We start from the raw sequence: 19356 nt of genomic DNA, 5'->3' as shown, positions 1-19356 counted from the left end.
ATTCATGGCTTAAAGAGGGCAGTTATATAAAATGGATGAATAGGAGATATGAGGTTAATGATGTCACATATATCACTCTCTGCCTTCCTTAACCCTAATCCTCTGCAGACCCTACAGGCTTTTAAACTCAAAGACTCATACATTATTAGAGCTCTTACCACTTGCCCTTTGTGGAAATAATCTTGCAGCCTTATGCCTGACACTTAGTGTGTCAGGGCTAGATGGTTCATTCACCTTAAGAGTATTAAAATGATTGCATTTCCTATGACTATGTGATTGACTTAACTACATACAGTGAGGCCTAGGAGTTATAATATATTCAGAGTTTCCACAGCAAATGCCTCAAGACCCTGCAGTATTTTTAACTAAACTAATTCAACAGATGTTTACTACTGCCTAACATGGACTCATCACTATTAGTGGTGAGTTCTAAGTAGTAAGAGCTCTAATTATGTATGAGTCTAATTATGTATGTATTGCATTTAAAATACTCATTATTATTACTAGATAGTAAGATACAGTGGTAAATAAGACTAAATCTCAGTACTATCTGTAATTTAAAGTCAAATGGGAGTAACAGACAATAAATGAGTAAAGAAACATAATATGATACCAGGAAATGATATATGAAGAAAGAATACTAGGAATGGAGGAGGGTGGATGGGTAGATAATTACTTTACATAGAGTGGTCAGAGGAGCCCCCCAACCCGCCCTCCATTAAGGAGGGAACATCTGAGCAGAGTCCTAAATGGTGTGAATGAATGAACCCTGAGAAGATCTGTGGGGGAGAGCATTCCCCTGACGGAGAAAAATATTAGAAAGACCTTGAGGCTGGAATAAGTTTGGTTTGTTCAAGGAATAGTAAGAAGACTAATGTGGTTGAAGCAGAGTGAACAAAGGGAAACATGCTAACACATGAGGCCAGAAATATTAAGTGGGGGCATTGTAGATGATGGTGAGAAGTTTGGACTTTATTCCAGGCATGAAAACATGCCATTGAAGAATACTGATCAGAGGAGTGACATGATTTAGATTACATCTTTACAAGATCGGTCTTGCTGCTATTAGAAGAACAAACTAGACAGAGGCAAAATTGGAAGCAGGAAAATTCAGCTTTTATAGCAGACAGGAGAGATGAAAGTAGCTTGGTCTAAGTCAAGGTGATAGCAATGACAGTGGTGGATTTCAGATATATTTTGAATACAGAATTAACAAGACTTGATGGTGGACTGGATATAAGAGATGAGAGAAACCACAATATCAAGGTTGACTCCTACGGTATTGGTCTTAATAGTTTAGAGGTGCCATTTATAAGAATATAAACTCCACAAGAACATTTATTTTTGTATTTTTTGAATATAAGCTCCACAGGAACATTTATTTTTGTCTTTTATGTTCAACAACACATTTCATTGACCTAGAAATAATGCCTAGAATGTTTATATGCTGAAAAGATTAAATGAATAGGGAACATTAAGAGGAGGGAATCTAAGTTAGTGGAGGTGAAAATTAAGAATTCAGTCTTCATCATGTTAAGTTTGACATTTCTATAAGATATCTAAGTGAAGTAAGTTTTTACATATACACTCCGGGAGTTCATGGAAGAGCCCCAAGATGTGGGAGTTATTCATTTACAAATTATATTTAAAGTTACAGGGCTGAATGAATAACCTAGAAAGGTTAGAGAAAAAATAAAATACAAGGACTGGGTGTGAGACAATCTTACATTTAGAAATTGGAAGAGGAGACCTCCCCAGCAAAGAGTAGCCAATGAAGAAGGAAGAAAACTAGGCGAATGTAATATTACAAAAGGCCAGTGAAAAATATCAGTTTCAAGACAAAAAAGGTAGAATTATTTTTTCAAATGTGGCTAAGTAGTCACAGAGATGAGGACTGAGAACTGATAACCACATCTGGTAATATAGAAGTCACTGGAGACTCAGTTGTGGGTTCATAGGAATGTGTTTCAGGGTTAAGATGACAAGGGTATGGCTGTAAGATCTGTTAAGACCTCAAAAAGATTTAAGGTGGTGACTCATAGGCCTACTCAGCTAGGCAAAAATTATTTTAAGAATCTTAAGTAGCAACTTAGGCCTTCTTTGCCAGACAAGGGCACTTCTAAATTTCTTAAGGACATTTTTGCCACAGCACCCTGACTCTCAGCCCAAGGAAATAGGGGCCTGACTTGAAGATATTTAGAAGTGTAACATTTGACTAATTTAGATCTTAATTTGATACACAGGAAGCCCACAAAATCTTTAAGAGAATAATAGCATCTTGGACTGAAAGGAACAGGGGTAGTTTAGAAAGAAAAGATACATATGAGAAATTTCAGTCTTCAATGAAAGCAAAAATGAAAAGACACATTTGAACTTTCAACTTCCCACACACAGAACATGGGCTGCAACTACAAACAAAAGTATTTCTTATGGAAAAAGGATTATTCAAAGGGTAAGGCTAAAACGTGAGGGCAAGGCCAAGAACTTCAGAATTACTATGGTCAACTGACTGATGTATGCCTCATGTTTTCCCTCCCTCTACCTTTATAACGGAAGTGTCTGTTCCAATTTTCCTGTTGTTGGCTTATCATTGTATGTAGGAGACAGATAACTGGTCTCTTCAATTCATAGATTTTAAGTTTGAGAGGAGTCATACCTAAGGAGCCTCACTCACATGAACCTTAGTTAGATAATAAAATTTTGTAGTTCAAGCCTGAGCTTGATACAGTAATAGCATGACATTGAGGTTCTTGGGAGTGAAGTGAGTATATTTTGCATGTAGGAGGAATATGACTTACTTGGAACTTAGTTAATCTCCAAATATGGTCCCTGATGTACAACTCCTCCCAAGATTCATGCCCTTCTGTAGTCCCCTCCCATACTGAATCAGGACTGAGCATAGGACTTGCTGTAATCAGGGATTGCATTGGGAGTTATACCTGATGTAAATGACGAGTTGATGGGTGCTGACGAGTTGATGGGTGCAGCACAGCAACATGACACAAGTATACATATGTAACAAACCTGCACGTTATGCACATGTACCCTAGAACTTAAAGTATAATAATAATAATAAATAAATAAATAAATAAAATAAAAATAAAATAAAATAAATAAATAAATAAATAAAAAAAGAAGGTAGTGAGGGTGACCCTGTGCTCATCCCAAGCCTATGTCTTAAGAGGACCTGAAGTTTCTGTTTTTGCATTTTGGAAGCCTTGAGCTGCCACATAAAAAGCTCAGCAGCCTTGTTAGACAGATTATATAGAAAGACCACAAGAAGAAGCCCCATGGAGAGAGAGAAGGATAATTCCCAAGATTACATGGAAAGAAAGATCTATATATTATCTATCTATCTATCTAATCTGAGGTGTGTGTATATATATACACACACACACATATACACACACATATATATGTGAGACAGAAGGAAGGAAACAGACACATCAAACCAGATGTTCTTGCATCCCAGCTGAGCCCAGCCTTAACAGCTATTCAAGGTGTCAGACATGTAAGTGAGTGATCATGAGTGTTCCAGATCAATCAAGCTCCTAGATAACTGTAAGTCCATCTAACATCCAACATTAAGTGGAGCAGAAGGACTGCCCAACAAGCAAGTCAACCCCCCAGTATCTTGAGAGATAATAAAATGTTTTTTTTCAATCCACTTGGTTTTGGAGTGGTTTGTTATACAGCAATAAATAACTTACTTATCAAGTGAAAATTGAATATTTTGGAAGTCAGATTGAATGTAATACATAAATTAAAAGGTAAACTACAAACTATGTGCCTATACAAGTGGTTAATACCTTGATAATCAAAAGAGCTCATTATAAAACCTAAACAAAAGCCCCAAGTCTTCAAAAGAAAAAAATGGACAAAGGACATGATCTGTCTACTCATAGCAGGGAAAACCAAAATGACTAATGAGCAAGAAAAAGTGTTAATCATTATTTAAAAGACCATTAATACTCAAATACTGTTGGTAAGAATGTAAAGTGGTACAGTCTTTCTGGAGAGCAATTTGTTAGCATGCCATTTCTGTAAATACATTAGGAGATAATCACAGATCCACAGATCCAAATAAATAAGAAAAAGAATGTTAATTTCAAACTTAATGTCCAGCAATATGAAAACTGTTTAAAAACTTATGAATATTAATATTTGAGGACATTCTACATCTTGCAAATTTTTAATAAAATTCAGGTGGCATGCATGTAAAGTCAAAAAATAAAAATTATATGTCTATTTTGATTCAAGCTTTTAAAATTCATAAAAGATATATGTATATATGCATAAGAAAGACTAAAAATAAAATTGTTAAATGTAGCAGTAGAATTATAACTGCTTTTATTTTCTCTTTTACATTTCTCTCCATTTTCTAAATTTTCTGTGACTGTGCATTGCTTTCAGAACATTTAGAAAAAACAAGAATGTTATTTTTAAGTTGTATTAATTAAGCTATTGACATAGGTAACTGAGAATAATTCCCAGTTAAAATTATACCTTTTGAAATTTGGGAAAGAATTTAGAAATGACCTAGTCTGATCTACCATTCAAATAATGAGAGAAATAGATCTAGAGACTTAGATGCCCAAGCTAGTATTTAGAAGCATAATCTTACTTAGAACTCAAATTCTTTATCTTCTGACCTATGTATCTTTTTATATCATTTGATGAACTACCTGTAATAGTGATTCCAATAAGATATAAAGATGTAAGTAGAATGTTGTCATTTTGAGAAAGTCTAGAATTTGATGTACCTTTAAATTCACACTCTTATTCTCATTTTAAACTATAAAATTATTTGTAATAAGGAGAACATATGCTATTTCCTATAATATAATAGTTGTATTAAGAATTTCCACTGAAATAACTTCCCAGGCTTTTAAATTTCCTTTGAATTTACATTTTGTTATTGTTGTTACACTTTCAGCTGAATTACCAACCCATGAGATTAATTTGTATTACTGGCATCTCAAATCACTTTGCTTTTCTTGAAAGTTTTTTATCCATATTTCTTGATGGACATAAGTAAAGTAGGAATATTTAATATACTTAGACACATTTCCACTTGGAGACATTTGAAGGCATTTTCAATTTATTTGTATTTAATTTTTTTAAATAGATTATTTTGTGTCCCTAGTCTTACACTTCTAATATAAGGGCAGACACCTTGAGCTCAAGGCCTTCTTTTGGGTCTTGGCTTTGAAAGCTACCTTTTAATTTTTAATCTGGTGGAAACTAAGCCTGTGTTCTTCCTTTCAGCTAAGTTAAGACTGTTGTTTTGCCAGCTAATTTCTGTTGGAGATGAAACTAAGTTCCTTCTCTTTGGATTTATACAGATACTCCTGAAATTTACCTCTGATAGAGATGAGTCTGTTTTTAAAATGCTTGGAGAGTTATCTTTTAATTTTACTTCTGATGGAAAAAACACATTTTTCATTTTTCTGTCTGGCATGCTTTCTGATTGACGTTCACCTAAAGGTGGTACTCTGCCTGCTTTTATTATTTCCTGGTTAGAAATAGTGCACAATGAGTGTACTTCTGTGGGTGAAGGTGTTGATTCATCACTTTTAGAAGTATCAGCAGTTGAATTATCTTGGTCCAATTGGTTCAAAGTTGGTACAGTCAGGCCTTTCTCAGAATCATTATCCAGTAACTAGAAAATACAGCAATAAAACAAACTACCGATTAATCATTATTGACTGGAAAAGTTTACAAATTAAGAAAATGACTCAAAATCAATTGTACTCTTATCCTTTATCATAACAAATTACCATTATTATTTATAAATTTTAAATTCCTTAATAAACATGTGAAATTCTTTACTTGCCTGAAACCATGGACTGTAGAATACTATCCATAAATATGATAAAGCAGTGGTTCTCATATATCCAAATCTATAAATCAGCAACATCTCAAAATAAAAAATCTGAGGGTCTGACATTCTACTATTATTATACTGCCACCAATATATCATGAAACAAAGGAAATTTTAATAGCAAAACACACAAGGAATGATATCATAAATCACAACTATATAAGAAAATAAAGAGAATATTAATAGCACCACAGTACAAAGAACAATATTGTAAAATAAAGGATGGCCTGTTAAACTAAATAAATTTAGCTTTATGAAAAATTCTCTATATTATCTTCTTTTACTCTCCTTGAACTGGGGAAAATAGCAATACATAATGACTCTTCAATTGGCATTTGGGAGCCACTGACCCAGAAATGGAAATCATTAAATCCTATTTGTCAAGCAGTAAGTGAACATTTTACTCTTCATTGGTTTACATGGGGATTCACTGCTTTATGGAATGAATACCTTACATAAATTTAGCTGAAAAGCAAGTTATATTATGTAAACTCTATGTTTTGTTTATTTCTATTATAAACTATAGAATACTATTTTCTGTGCAAAGTTTACAATATGATAAAAGATTTTGGTGAGAAAGAGTAAAAACTGCAGTTAGGTCTATGGCATTTATTTCTAAGATCTTATGTAGAACTTCATGCTTTTTTCTTGTTTCTCCTTCATCTCTTCCTCAACACATTTTGTCCCCATCTTCATATTTTTAAATGTTACTATTTTATGCAGAAGGCTCTTTCAAGAGTGTAACTATACAGATATTGCCATAATAGAAACCGTAAAACAACTGAGTAACTTCTCAGATGCCTTTCTCTACCTAAAATATTTCTCCATTTATAAATATTTTATCCCTTTATAAAATAATGACTATTAAAAGTTCTCTTCCAATTTCCCTTACCTCATTTGGAGTGGTTTCAGCTTCCTCATTTACAAGAGGGATATCTGCTTAAAAATTAAAGGGGGTATTTTATTTTATGTAAAAACAATAAACATATGTATGCACATTGATAAAATACTATTACATTTTTTTCTCACTAAAAACAAAGAGCAACTTAAATCAAAGCAGCTATCCAAACATAAACACTACTTACTATAAACAAGCTGATGAATCTCTGGGAAGATGGGGGAGTGGTAAATGATAACATTTCAGATGTGTAAATACAAGACACAAACACAGGTACATGCTATATTTTTTTTTAAGTTGAGAGGAAATAAATTCCAGATGATAAGTGATGGGACCAGGATCGGAAGAAGAGACTAGAATAAGGGTGTATGAAATTAGGCAAAATAGGACCATTCAAAGAAGGCTGGTTGAAATACTTGTAAAATTTTCCTAGAAATATAAGGAATACATATTTAGCATGTAAAAAGGGAAAACCTAAAAGGGACAAAAAGAAAATAAATAACTGAGGCAGAATTCTAGCAAAAAAATTTGCTATGGTCACGACTACATGACTTTGTTCAGCTCTTTTTTTTTTCTTTTCTTTTAATTGTGGTAAGAACAATTCACATGAGACCTATCCTCTTAACAAATTTTCTAGTGTAAAGCACAATAATGTTAACTATCAGCACAATGTTGTAAAGCAGATCTCTAGAACTTCATCATCTTGCAAAACTTAAACTTTATATTTGTTGAAAAGCAATTCCCTATTTGCCCCTCCCCCTAGCCTCAGGCAACCAGCATTCTACTCTATTTCATATACCTCACATACGTGGCATCATGCAATATTTGTCTTTCTGTGACTGGCTTATTTCACTTAGTATAATGTCCTCAAGGTCCATCCATGTTGTCACATATGGCAGGATTTCCTTCTTTTTAAATGCTGAATGATATCCCATTGTATGTACACAGGCATATCTCTTTTTATTGCACTTCTCAGATACTGTGTTTTGTACAAATTGAAGGTCTGCGGCAACCTTGCATTGAGCAAGACTATCGGTGCCATGTTTCCAAAAGTATGTGTTCACTTTGTGTCTCTGCATCACATTTTGGTAATCCTCAAAATATTTCAAACTTTTTCATTATTATAATATCTTTTATGGTACTCTATGACCAGTGATCTTTGATGTTACTATTGTAATTGTTGAGGGGCACCACAAACCACACCCATCTAAGATAGCAAACTTTTAAAAAAAAATTTAACTTTTAAATTCAATTGTACATGTGCAGGTTTGTTACATAGGTAAACTTTTGTCATGGGGGTTTGTTGTACAGATTATTTCATCACCAGGTATTAAGCCTAGTATCCATTAGTTATTTTTCCTGATCCTCTGCCTCCTCCTACCCTCCACTCTCTGATAGGCCCCAGTGTGTGTTGTTCCCCTCTATGTGTCCATGTGCTCTCATCATTTAGCTCCTACTTATAAGTGAGACCATGTGGTATTTAGTTTTCTGTTCCTGCATTTGTTTGCTAAGGATAATGGTCTCCAGTTCCATCTATGCTCCTGGAAAGGACATGATCTCATTCTTTTTATGGCTGCATAGTATTCTATGGTGTATATGTACTACATTTTCTTTATCCACTCTACCATTGATGGGCATTTAGCTTGATTCCATATCTTTGCTATTGTGAATGGTACTGCAATGAACATACCCGGGCATGTGTCCTTATAAAAGAATGATTTCGTTTCCTTTGGGTATATACCCAGTAATGAGATTGCTGGGTCAAATGGCATTTCTGTCTTTAGGTCTTTGAGGAATCACCACACTGTCTTCCACAGTAGTTGAACTAATTTACACTCCCACCAACAGTGTATAAGCATTCCTTTTTCTCTGCAACCTTGCTGGCATCTGTTATTTTTTGACTTTTTAATAATAGCTATTCTGACTGGTGTGAGATGGTATCTCATTATGGTTTTGATTAGCATTTCTCTAATGATCAGTGATGTTGAGCATTTTTTCATATACCTGTTGGCCACATGTGTGTCTTCTTTTGAAAAGTGTCTGTTCATGTCCTTTGCCCACTGTTTAACGAGGTTTTTTTTTTTTTTTTTTTTGTAAATTTGTTTAAGTTCCTTATAAATGCTGGATATTAGACTTTTGTAAGATGGCAAACTTAATTTATAAATGTTGTGTGTGTTCTAACTATGCCACTGACCGGCTGTTCCCCCATCTTTCTTCCACTCCTTGGCCTCTCTATTCCCTGAGACACAACAATATTGAAAGTAAGCCATTAATAACCCCAAAATGAATCTGAGTGTTCAAGTGAAAGAAGATTTGCACATCCCTCACTTTAAATCAAAAGCTAGAAATGATTAAGCTTACTGAGGAAGGCATGTTGAAAGCTGAGACAGGCCAAAAGCTAGGCCTCTTGCACTAAACAGCCCAGCTGTGAATGCAAAGGAAAAAATTCTTGAAGGAAACTAGAAGTGCTATTCCATACACAAATAAGAAAGCAAAACAGCTTACTGCAGATATGGAGAAAATTTTAATGGTCCGGACAGAAGATTAAACCAGCCACAAACAGTCCCTTAAGCCAAAGCCTAATCCAAAGAAAGCCCCTAACTCTCTTCAATCCAATGCAAGCTGAGAGAGGTGAGGTGGCTGCAGAAGAAAACCTTGAAGATAGCAAAGGTTGGTTCATGAGGTTTAAGGAAAGACAGTATCTTTGTAACACAAAAGTGCAAGGTAAAGCAGCCAAGTGCTGATGTAGAAGCTGCAGCGAGTTACCCAGAAGATCTAGCTAAGATAACTGATGAAAGTGGCTACACTAAATAGGTTTTTATTGTAGATGAAATAGCCTTATGCTGGAAGAAGATGTCATCTAGGACTTTCATAGCTAGAGAGGAGAACTCAATGCCTAACTTCAATGCTTCAAAGGATAGGCCAACTCTCTTGTTAGAGGCTATTGCAGCTGCTGACTTTAAATTGAAGCCAATGCTCATTTACCATTCTAAAAATCCTAGGGCCCTTAACATTTATGTCAAGTCTACTCTGCCTGTGCTCTATAAATGGAACAACAAAGCATGGATGACTGCGGATCTGTTTGCAGCATGGTTTACTGAATATTTTAAGCTCGCTGTTGAGACTTACTATTCAGAAAAAAGATACCTTTCAAAATATTACTGCTCAGTGACAATGCAACTGGTCATCCAAGAGCTCTGATGGAAATGTCTGAGGACATTAACGTTGTTTTCATGCCTGCTAACACAGATCCATTCTGCAGCTCACAGATCAAGGAGTAATTTCAACTTCCAAGTCCTCTTATTTCAGAAATACATTTTATAAGGCTTTAGCTGCCCTACATAATTCCTCTGAGGGATCTTGGCGAAGTAAATAGAAAACCTTCTGCAAAGGATTCACCATTCTAGATGCCATTAAGAGCATTTGTGCTTCAGGAGAGGAGCTCAAAACATCAACAGGAATTTGGAAGAAGTTGATTACGACCCTCATGGATGACTTTAAGATGTTCAGTGAAACTTCAGTAGAGAAAGTAACTGCAGATGTGATGAAAATAGCAAGAGAGCTATAATTAGAAGTGAAGCCTGAAGATGTGAGTAAATTGCTACAATCTCATTATAAAACTTGAATGGATGAGGAATTGCTTCTTATGGATGAGCAAAGAAAGTGGTTTCTTGAGATGGAATCTACTGCCGAAGATGCTGTGAACACTGCTAAAATGACAACAAAGGATTTAGAATTCTATATAAACTTAGTTGACAAAGCAGCAGCAGGGTTTAAGAGGACTGACTCCAATTTTGAAAGAAGTTCTACTGTGGGTAAAATGCTATCAAACAGCATCGCATACTACAGAGAAATCCTTAATGAAAGGAAGAGCCAACTGATGCAGCAAAATTCATTGTTGTCTTATTTTTTAAAATTGCCACAGCCACCCCAACCTTCAGCAACTACCACCTTGATCAGTCCCAGCCATTAAGATCAAGGCAAGACCCTCCAGCAGCAAAAATATTGCAACTCACTGAAGACTCAGATGATCATATATAAAAATATATATATAATTTACAAGAAAACCCAAACAACCTCATATATGTGTATATATATGTGTGTATATATATGTGTGTGTGTGTGTGTGTATATATATATATATATATATGAGATGGAGTCTCATCTCACTGTGTTGCCCAGGCTGGATGCAGTGGCGTGATCTCAGCTGACTGCAACCTCCACCTCCCGGGTTCAAGAGATTCTCATGTCTCAGCAGCCTCCTAAGTAGCTGGGACGACAGGTGTGAGCCACCACGCCTGGCTAATTTTTGTATTTTTAGTAGAGATAGGGTCTCACCATGTTGGCCAGGCTGGTCTTGAACTCCTGACCTCAGGTGATCTGCCCACCTCGGTCTCCCAAAGTGCTGGGATTACAAGCTTGAGCCACAGCACCTGGCCTCTCTCTCTATTTTTTGAGATAGGGTCTTGCTCTGCCACCCAGGCTGAAGTGTAGTGGCATGATCCTACCTGATGCACCCCACCCTTGAAGTCTTGGGTTCAAGCAATCCTCCTGCCTTGGCCTCCCAGAGTACTGGTATTATATGCATGAGCCACTGTGCCCAGCCAGCAATTAAGTATTTTTAAATTAAGTCATGTATATTGATTTTTTATATAATGCTATTGCACACTTTATTTAATACACAATAGTACAGTGTAAATATAATGTTTATATGCCCTAGGAAACAAAAAAAAATCATATGACTTGCTTTATTGTGGTGGTCTAGAACTGAACCTGCAATGTCTCTGAATTATGTGTGTATACCACATTTTCTTTATCCATTCATCTATGACATTTAGGTTGTTTCTACATCTTGACTATAGTAAGTAACATGGCAATAAACATAGGAGTGCAAATACTGCTTTGAGATACTGATTTCAATTCTTTTGGATAGACACCCAGAAGTGAAATGGCAGGATCATATGATTTATCTATTTGTCATTTTTTTGAGTAACCTCCACGCTGTTTTCAAAAGCAGTTGCATCATTTTACATTCCCCCAACAGTGTACTAGGGTTCGAATTTCTTCACATCCTTGCCAACACTTGTTGACTTCTTGACTTTTCAGTAATAGCCATCCTAACAGGTGTCGTATCTCATTATGATTTTAATTTGTATTTCCCTGATGATTAATGATGATGAGCACCTTTTCATACACCCATTGGACATTTGTAATGTCTTCTTTGGATAAATATGTATTCAAGTGCTCAGTCCACTTTTTAAAAATTTTTTTGCTATTGAGTTGAAAAAGTTCCTTATATGTTTTGGAATACTAGCCCTTTATCAAATATATGGTTCGCAAATATATTCCCTCATTCTGTAGGTTTCTTCTTCACTCTGTTGTTTCCTTTACTGTGTAGAAGCTTTTTAATTTGATATAGCCCCACTGTCTGTTTTTGCTTTTGTTGCCTGTGCCTTTGGTGTCTTATCCAATAAATTATTGCCAACACCAATGTCAATGAGATTTTCCCCTATGTTTTCTTCTAGGAGTTTTACAGTTTCCAGTCTTACATTTAAGTTATTAATCCATTGAGAGCTGATTTTTGTTTATGGTGTTAAGCAAAAGTCTAATTTCAATTCTTTTGCATTTGAATATCCAGTTTTCCCAACACCATTTGCTGAAAAGACTATTCTTTCCTTATTGTGTATTCTTGGCACACTTCTCAAAGATCAGTTCATCACATTTACATGGGTTTATTTCTAGGCTCCCTCTTCTATTCTGTTGGTCTATATGTCTATCTTTATGACACTCCATGCTATTTTAATTACTATACTTTTGTAATATATTTTGAAATCAGAATGTGTGATATCTCCAGACTTGTTCTTCTTTCTCAAGATTATTTTGACTATCCAGAGTCTTCTGTGGTTCCATATAAATATTGGAATTGCTTTTTCTACTTCTGTTAAAAATACCATTAGAATTTTGATAGAGATTGCACTGAATCTGTAGACTGCTTTGGGTAGTATGAACATTTTCACAGTATTAAATCTTCAAACTCAAGAAAACAGGATATCTTTCCCTTTATTTTCTTTTTCATTATCAATGTTTTTTAGTTTTCAGTGTGCAAGGTCTTTCACCTCCTTTGAAAAGTTTATTCCTAATTATTTTATTCTTTCTGACGCTATTGTAAACTGGAATTATTTTCTTGATTTCTTTTTTGGGTAGTTCATTGTTAGTATATAGAAACACAACTGACTTTTCTGTGTTGGTTTTATCTCCTGCAACTTTACTGAATTCATTTATTGGTTCTAACAGGTCTTTTTGTATGGAGTCTACAGAATTTTCTGTATGTAAGATCCTGCCATCTGCAAAGATAATTTTACTTCTTCCTTTCTGATTTGGATACTTTCTATTTTTTTTCTTGCCTGATTGCTCTGACTAGGATTTCTAGTACTATGTTTAACAGAAGGGGCAGAATGAACATCCTTGAGCTGTTTCTGATCTTAGAGGAAAAGTGTTCAGTTTTTCACTGTTGAGTATGGTATTTGCTACAGGCTTTTCATTTATAGCCTTTCTTATTAATATATTGAGCTACTTTATTACTATATCTAGTTTTTTGAAGGTGTTTATCCTAAAAGGCTGTTGAAGTTTGTCAAATACTTTTTCACATCTGTTGAAATAATCATGTGGTTTTTAATCCTACATACGGTCGATGTAGTGTATCACATTAATTGATTTCTGTATGATGAAACATCCTTGCATCCTAGAGTTAAATTCCATTTGCTCCTTTTAATATGCTGTTGAATTCAGTCTGTCAGTATTTTGTTGAGTAGTTTTGAATCTATATTTATTGAGAATAAAAGACGACACACGAGAAGCAAAGAGAAAGGAACCAAAGCATATCAATACAAAAACATCAATGAAACACAAGGAAAGATGGCATGACAGAAAAAGATAGGCAAAAGTATTACAAGACAGACAGAAACAACGTAAAAAATGGCAATAGTAAGTCCTTAATAATTCAATAATTCTTTAAATGTAAATGAATTAAACTCCCCAGTTGAAAGACACAGAGTAGCAGAATAGACATAAAAACAAGACTCAAGTGTATTTTATGTAGAGGAGACTCACTTTGGGTTTAAGGACACACATAGGCTGAAAGTGAAGGAATGCAAAAAGATATTCCATGAAACTGGAAACCAAAAAAGAGCAGGAGTGGCCATATTCACATAAAAAATAGACTTCAAGTCAAAAACTGTAAAAAGATGCAAAAATGGCATTATATGATGATAAAGGATCAATACATCAAGAGGATATAACCATTGTAAATATATATGCAACCAATCTTTGAGTAAGTGGAAAAAAAAGTAAAAGAAAAAAAGACAGCTACCACCAGTGATTGAAAAAGTTACCCTCCATTCTTCCAGTGATATTGAAGAGAGGAACTATGATTATCCTATATCTAAAACTTGAATGTTTCAGGTAAAGAGTTAGCTAAAGAGGTAGTATCTCTGCTAGGCTGGTAGATTCCTAGAAGTTAGGAAATGAATCTTTCAAAAGCCTGATATAGCCAGAGAATTAGAAGTGGAGAGGAAACAGAGGATTAATGTGTGACAAAAGTCTTAAAACAGTAAGTCATTATTCCATTCCATGCCTGCAGAATCCAAGACTTTACATTATATTATTATGTATTTTAAAGTGTAGTACTATACTTTAACTTGCTTTCTTAGTGAATTTAAGAGATTTTTAAAAGACTGCATTAACAGTCCATTTATTAAATCTCTTACTGATACTTTACGATAAATTCTCAAATGTAACGCTAATCTAATTTCCTCTCCTTCTTCCTCTGCCACACTTTTTCACACACACACACACACACACACACACACACTCCTCTGCATAAACACACTCCTCTACATAAAAGAGACCAATAGCTCTATTGTTCACAATCTCTAATAAAAATGCCTTTTCACAGGTCATAGTTAATATTTTAACTTTTTTCTCATTCTTAAAAAAATAAAAGAGCATTGGCCAAGCGTGGTGGCTTATGCATGTAATCCCAGCACTTTGGGAATTCAAGGCAGGAAGATTGCTTGAGCTCAGAAGTTTGAGACCAGTCTGGACAATACGGCAAAATCCTTTCTCTACAAAAAAAAAATACAAAAATTAGCTAGGCATAGTGGCATGTGCCTGTAGTGTCAGCTACTTGGGAGGCTAAGGTGGGAAGACTGGTTGAACCCGGGAGATTAAGGCTGCAGTGAGCTGTGGTTGTGTGACTGTACTCCAGGCTGAGTGGCAGAACTAGACCCTGTCTCAGATGATAATAACAATAATAATAATAATAATAATATTTAAAAATAAAATAAAGCAGCATTAAAACTTCCTTTTTTTTTTTTTTGAGATGGAGTCTCACTCTGTTGCCCAGGCTGGAGTGCCGTGACGAGATCTCGGCTTACTGCAACCTCCGCCCTCCGAGTTCAAGTGATTCTCCTGCCTCAGCCTCCCAAGCAGCTGGGATTACAGGCGCCTGCCACCACGCCTGGCTAATTTTTTGTATTTTCAGTAGAGACAGGGTTTCACCATCTTGGCCAGGCTGGTCTTGAACTCCTGACCTCATGATCCACCTGCCTCAGCCTCCCAAAGTGCTGGGATTACAGGCGTGAGCCACTGTGCTGGGCCTTAAAACTTTTTAATATTCTTAATAGGGTCTAACACTTTTCTTTAAAATTATCACACCTACCATATGCCGAAACCAGTGAAATGCATATTTATTTCCTAACAAAAAAGAAATCTACTTAAAGCATATTACTAATTGTCTTTTTGTGATATGATCACTTTGATTTCAATTATCTTAATAATAAAAAATTCAAATTAGTTTCTTACCTACTTCTGCAACATTTTCAAGCTTCTCTTTAGATTGATTACTTTTCGGGTTTTCAGATGCCTCATCCACATTAGTTTCCTAGAAGCAAAAAAAAAAAAAGAAAAGAAAAGAAAAAAAGAAAATATATTGGGGAAAATATTTGAAGAACTAAAACATTTTCCTCTGCCTTCATAACCACTTTTAATACAATACACCTTCCTCCACACCCAAATTTACAGAAGACAAGAAGGAGATGGGTTTGTGAGAAAAGCAATTCAAACAGCAGTATTTTAAGGAGCCGCATACTCTGACTAGGAGTTGATGTTCCAAAGAAAGGGTATCCAAGAATGGACGGAGTATTTGAATGATGGATGTAGGAGATAAATACTATAAGATAAATTACATAATATTGTAACTTCAGGGGGTATGAGAAGATACCCCCAGGAAACAGATTACTTTTTTTATTAGAATACATTTTGGCCTGTAACTTAAAAGTGATGTGTCTCTTTACAAAATTCCAAGGAGAATTATAAGGTAAAGTGATCAGTGGGCACTTAAAAAATATTAAAAATGATCTTATTACAAATGATCTTTTAATAAGAACCCTAAGTTCTTAGTCCCTTTAATAAAAAGTCCTCCAAAGTGTCTCCAAAATATGAATAGTGTATTGGTAAATACTAATCAGTTTATCCAAAAGCAGCACAACTCTGCCCATTTATCACAGAGGCATTAAAAAACATGAAAATATCAATATGTTATAACTACCATTTTAGACTGTGATCATAGTCAATGTTTTATCCATCCATTGAGAGAGCTATGAATCCTTTATTTCCAAGTCAACACGTATAGGTTAGAGTGTATTTCTAAATATTAAACCTTACTCACATTTCTGATAAGGGTTTAATGTCCAGAAAATACAAAGAACTCTTACAACTTAACAATAAAAAGAAAAATAACTCAATTTTAAAAGTGGCAAAGGATTTGAATAAATTTTATCTGAGGAAGATATACAAATGTCCAGTAAACACACGAAAAGATGTTCACATCATTAGTCATTAGAGAAATGCAAATCAAACCCACAATGAGATACCACTTCAAACCCACTAGGATGGATATAATAATAATTTTTAAAAGTTAAAAAGGGTAGATGAAGATTTTGATCCTTCATACATTGCTGGTTGGAATGTACGATGATGCAGCTGCAGTGGAAAACAGTTTGGAAGCTCCTCGTAAATCTAAACAGGGCATAATTATACAATCCTGCTTCCACTCCTTTATATATACCCAAGAGAATTGAAAACATTTGTTCACACATAAACTTGCACATAAATGTTCATAGCAGCATTATTCATAATAGCTTTTAAATAGAAACAACCTAAATGCCTATCAGCTGATGAATGCATAAACAAAATGTGGTATATCCAAATAATGGAATGTTATCTGGAGAGAGAAAAAAATGAAGTACTGGTACATGCTACAACAGGGGTGAAACTTAAAAATATGGCAGGCAAAAGAGGCAAATCACAAAGGACAACATATTGTATGATTCTATTTATATGAAATATCTAGAATAGGCTAAAGCTATAGAGTTAGAAAGTTGACTAATTGCTGCCTAGGGCTAGTGGAGGGGGTGGAAAAATTGGGAGGTGTTGGCTAAAGGGTATGGGGTTGCTTTTGCAGGTGATAGAAATGTTCTAAAATTCACTGTGGTGATGGATACACAACTCAGTGAATATACTAAAGGTCACTGAGTTCTATAAATGGGTCATTTGTATGGTATATGAATTATATCCTTATAAATTATCAATAACTATTAAACCTTACAAATTATCAATAAATATTCATTGAATGGCACATTATCAAAACAGGTAAGTACCTGAACCATGGAAAGTATTTTATTATATCAAGGACAAAAAAATTGATCATCATTTTTAATTATCATAATCCCATTCTTAATAAAAAGCATTAAAAGCTATATATAGGAGAATGTATTATGTCAATTACCTTAGAATCCTTATGTTCCAATTTTGGCATTAGAATGCTTTCTAAATAGTTAGCTTTGTCTATCCATGTATTCAGATTTCTATATTCTTTTTTCATCTTTTCCAGCCTAAAGAAATCAATTATGAATGAAAAAAGCAAGTGACAGAAGAATATATATGGTATGATTCACAGAAGAATACATGCAACGTGATCCATTTATAAAATGTTCTAAAAGAGACAAACCAACAATATATTGTCTAGGGATACAGTCAAAGGAAAGGGAATGATTACAACAAAAATCAAGGTACTAGTTACCTGGAGACGGTTAAGGAGAGGGATGTAATCTCAGAAGGGTACACAAAACATATTTCTGATATTATTGGTGGTGTATTTATTAACCTGAATCATAAATATGTACACAATGGGCTTATTATCATTATTTAGGCTATATATACATGTTATAGAAATTATTCAATATATATTACTCTTAGTATTTAAACCACAAGTCTTAGTCAGTTTGAGCTGCTATAACAGAATACAATAGACTGGGTGACTTAAACAGACTTTTTAAAAATATACTTTAAGTTCTAGGGTACTTGTGCACAATGTGCAGGTTTGATACACAGGTATACATGTGTGACGTTGGTTTGCTGCACCCATCAACCCATCATTTACATTAGGTATTTCTCCTAATGCTATCCCTCCCCCAAACAATAGACATTTATTTCTCACAGTTCTAGAGGTCAGGAAGTCCAAGATCAAGGTGCTGGCAGATCCAGTGTCTGGTGAAAGTAGTCTTCCTTGTTTGCAGATGGCCTTCTTATATCCTCACATGGTGGAAAGAGATGGATCTTGTGTCTCTTTCTCTTTTTATAAGGGCATTAATCCCATCATTATAACAGTCCTACCCTCATGACCGAATCTAACCCTAATTATCTTCCAAAGGCAATGCCTCCAAATAACATCACACTGGGGATTAGGATTTTAACATATGAATTTGAGGGGACATACATTCAGTCCATAACACTATATATATTATATATATATAAAATTATTCAATACATATACAATATCTTCCACAATAAAGCAAGTGAAAAAAAGGATATATCTTCTAATCTAAGAAACTTCAAAAAGCTTGAATAATTTAAAGATATAATTAACAAGGATTAAATGGAAGACAGAGAATGTTTCCCAATTCATTTCATGAGGACATAATGGCCTTGACAATAAAACCTGACAAAGACATTATGAAAAAGAAAAATTACAGTCTAATCTCATTCATGAATATAGATGTGAACATTATAAATAAAATATAGTTTTAGTACAAAAATCTGGTAGTGTGCAGAGACAATTTGAGAATAGCAGTTGAAACTGGGAGGGTTTTTCTCATTTCGGGATTCATGGTAAGATCTAAAGGGCCTGGAGCAGCCTAACCACTATGAACGCTCAAAACTGACCAGCCAAGTATCTCTTCCGGGACAGGACCCCAGGAAATCTTAAAAAGCATTCCATTATACTACACACACACACACACACACACACACACACACACACACACCCCAAATGAAAACATCAGAGGTGTGAATCTGTGAAGCTAGAAGAGTTTTCTAAGCCAATTCTCCTGCAAAAAATTCAGACAAATTAATTTCACATAAAATAGACCAACACACTTTAACAAAGATTAAAACCTGCAATGGATTGCAATGGATTGCAGCCTATCAAATGTTTAAATCTATGAGTTCAAAATAA

General features: G+C 34.7%; 1 protein-coding gene and 1 pseudogene across 5 annotated transcripts in view; one reads left to right on the top strand and one right to left on the bottom strand.

Moving 5' to 3' along the window:
* C2CD6 (C2 calcium dependent domain containing 6) overlaps positions 1 to 19356 on the bottom strand; it is a 172876-nt gene that overhangs the window by 96618 nt on the left and 56902 nt on the right. For 3 of the 5 annotated variants that reach the window (XM_050750612.1, XM_050750615.1, XM_050750616.1), the window contains exons 10-13: positions 17629 to 17734; positions 15645 to 15723; positions 6777 to 6823; positions 5363 to 5662 (exon numbers count right to left, since the gene is read on the bottom strand). In XM_050750612.1, coding sequence (XP_050606569.1) covers positions 5363 to 5662; positions 6777 to 6823; positions 15645 to 15723; positions 17629 to 17734 — 532 coding nt within the window. Of the gene's footprint in view, positions 1 to 5362; positions 5663 to 6776; positions 6824 to 15644; positions 15724 to 17628; positions 17735 to 19356 lie in introns of those variants that run through there. The other 2 variants (XM_050750614.1, XM_050750617.1) reach the window with 2 other exon arrangements.
* Positions 7823 to 10823, top strand: LOC126933112 (tigger transposable element-derived protein 1-like; annotated as a pseudogene).

The sequence above is a fragment of the Macaca thibetana genome, chromosome 12 (assembly GCF_024542745.1).
Source record: "Macaca thibetana thibetana isolate TM-01 chromosome 12, ASM2454274v1, whole genome shotgun sequence".
NCBI lineage: Eukaryota > Metazoa > Chordata > Mammalia > Primates > Cercopithecidae > Macaca > Macaca thibetana.
This window is presented reverse-complemented; position numbering and strand designations above follow the sequence as displayed.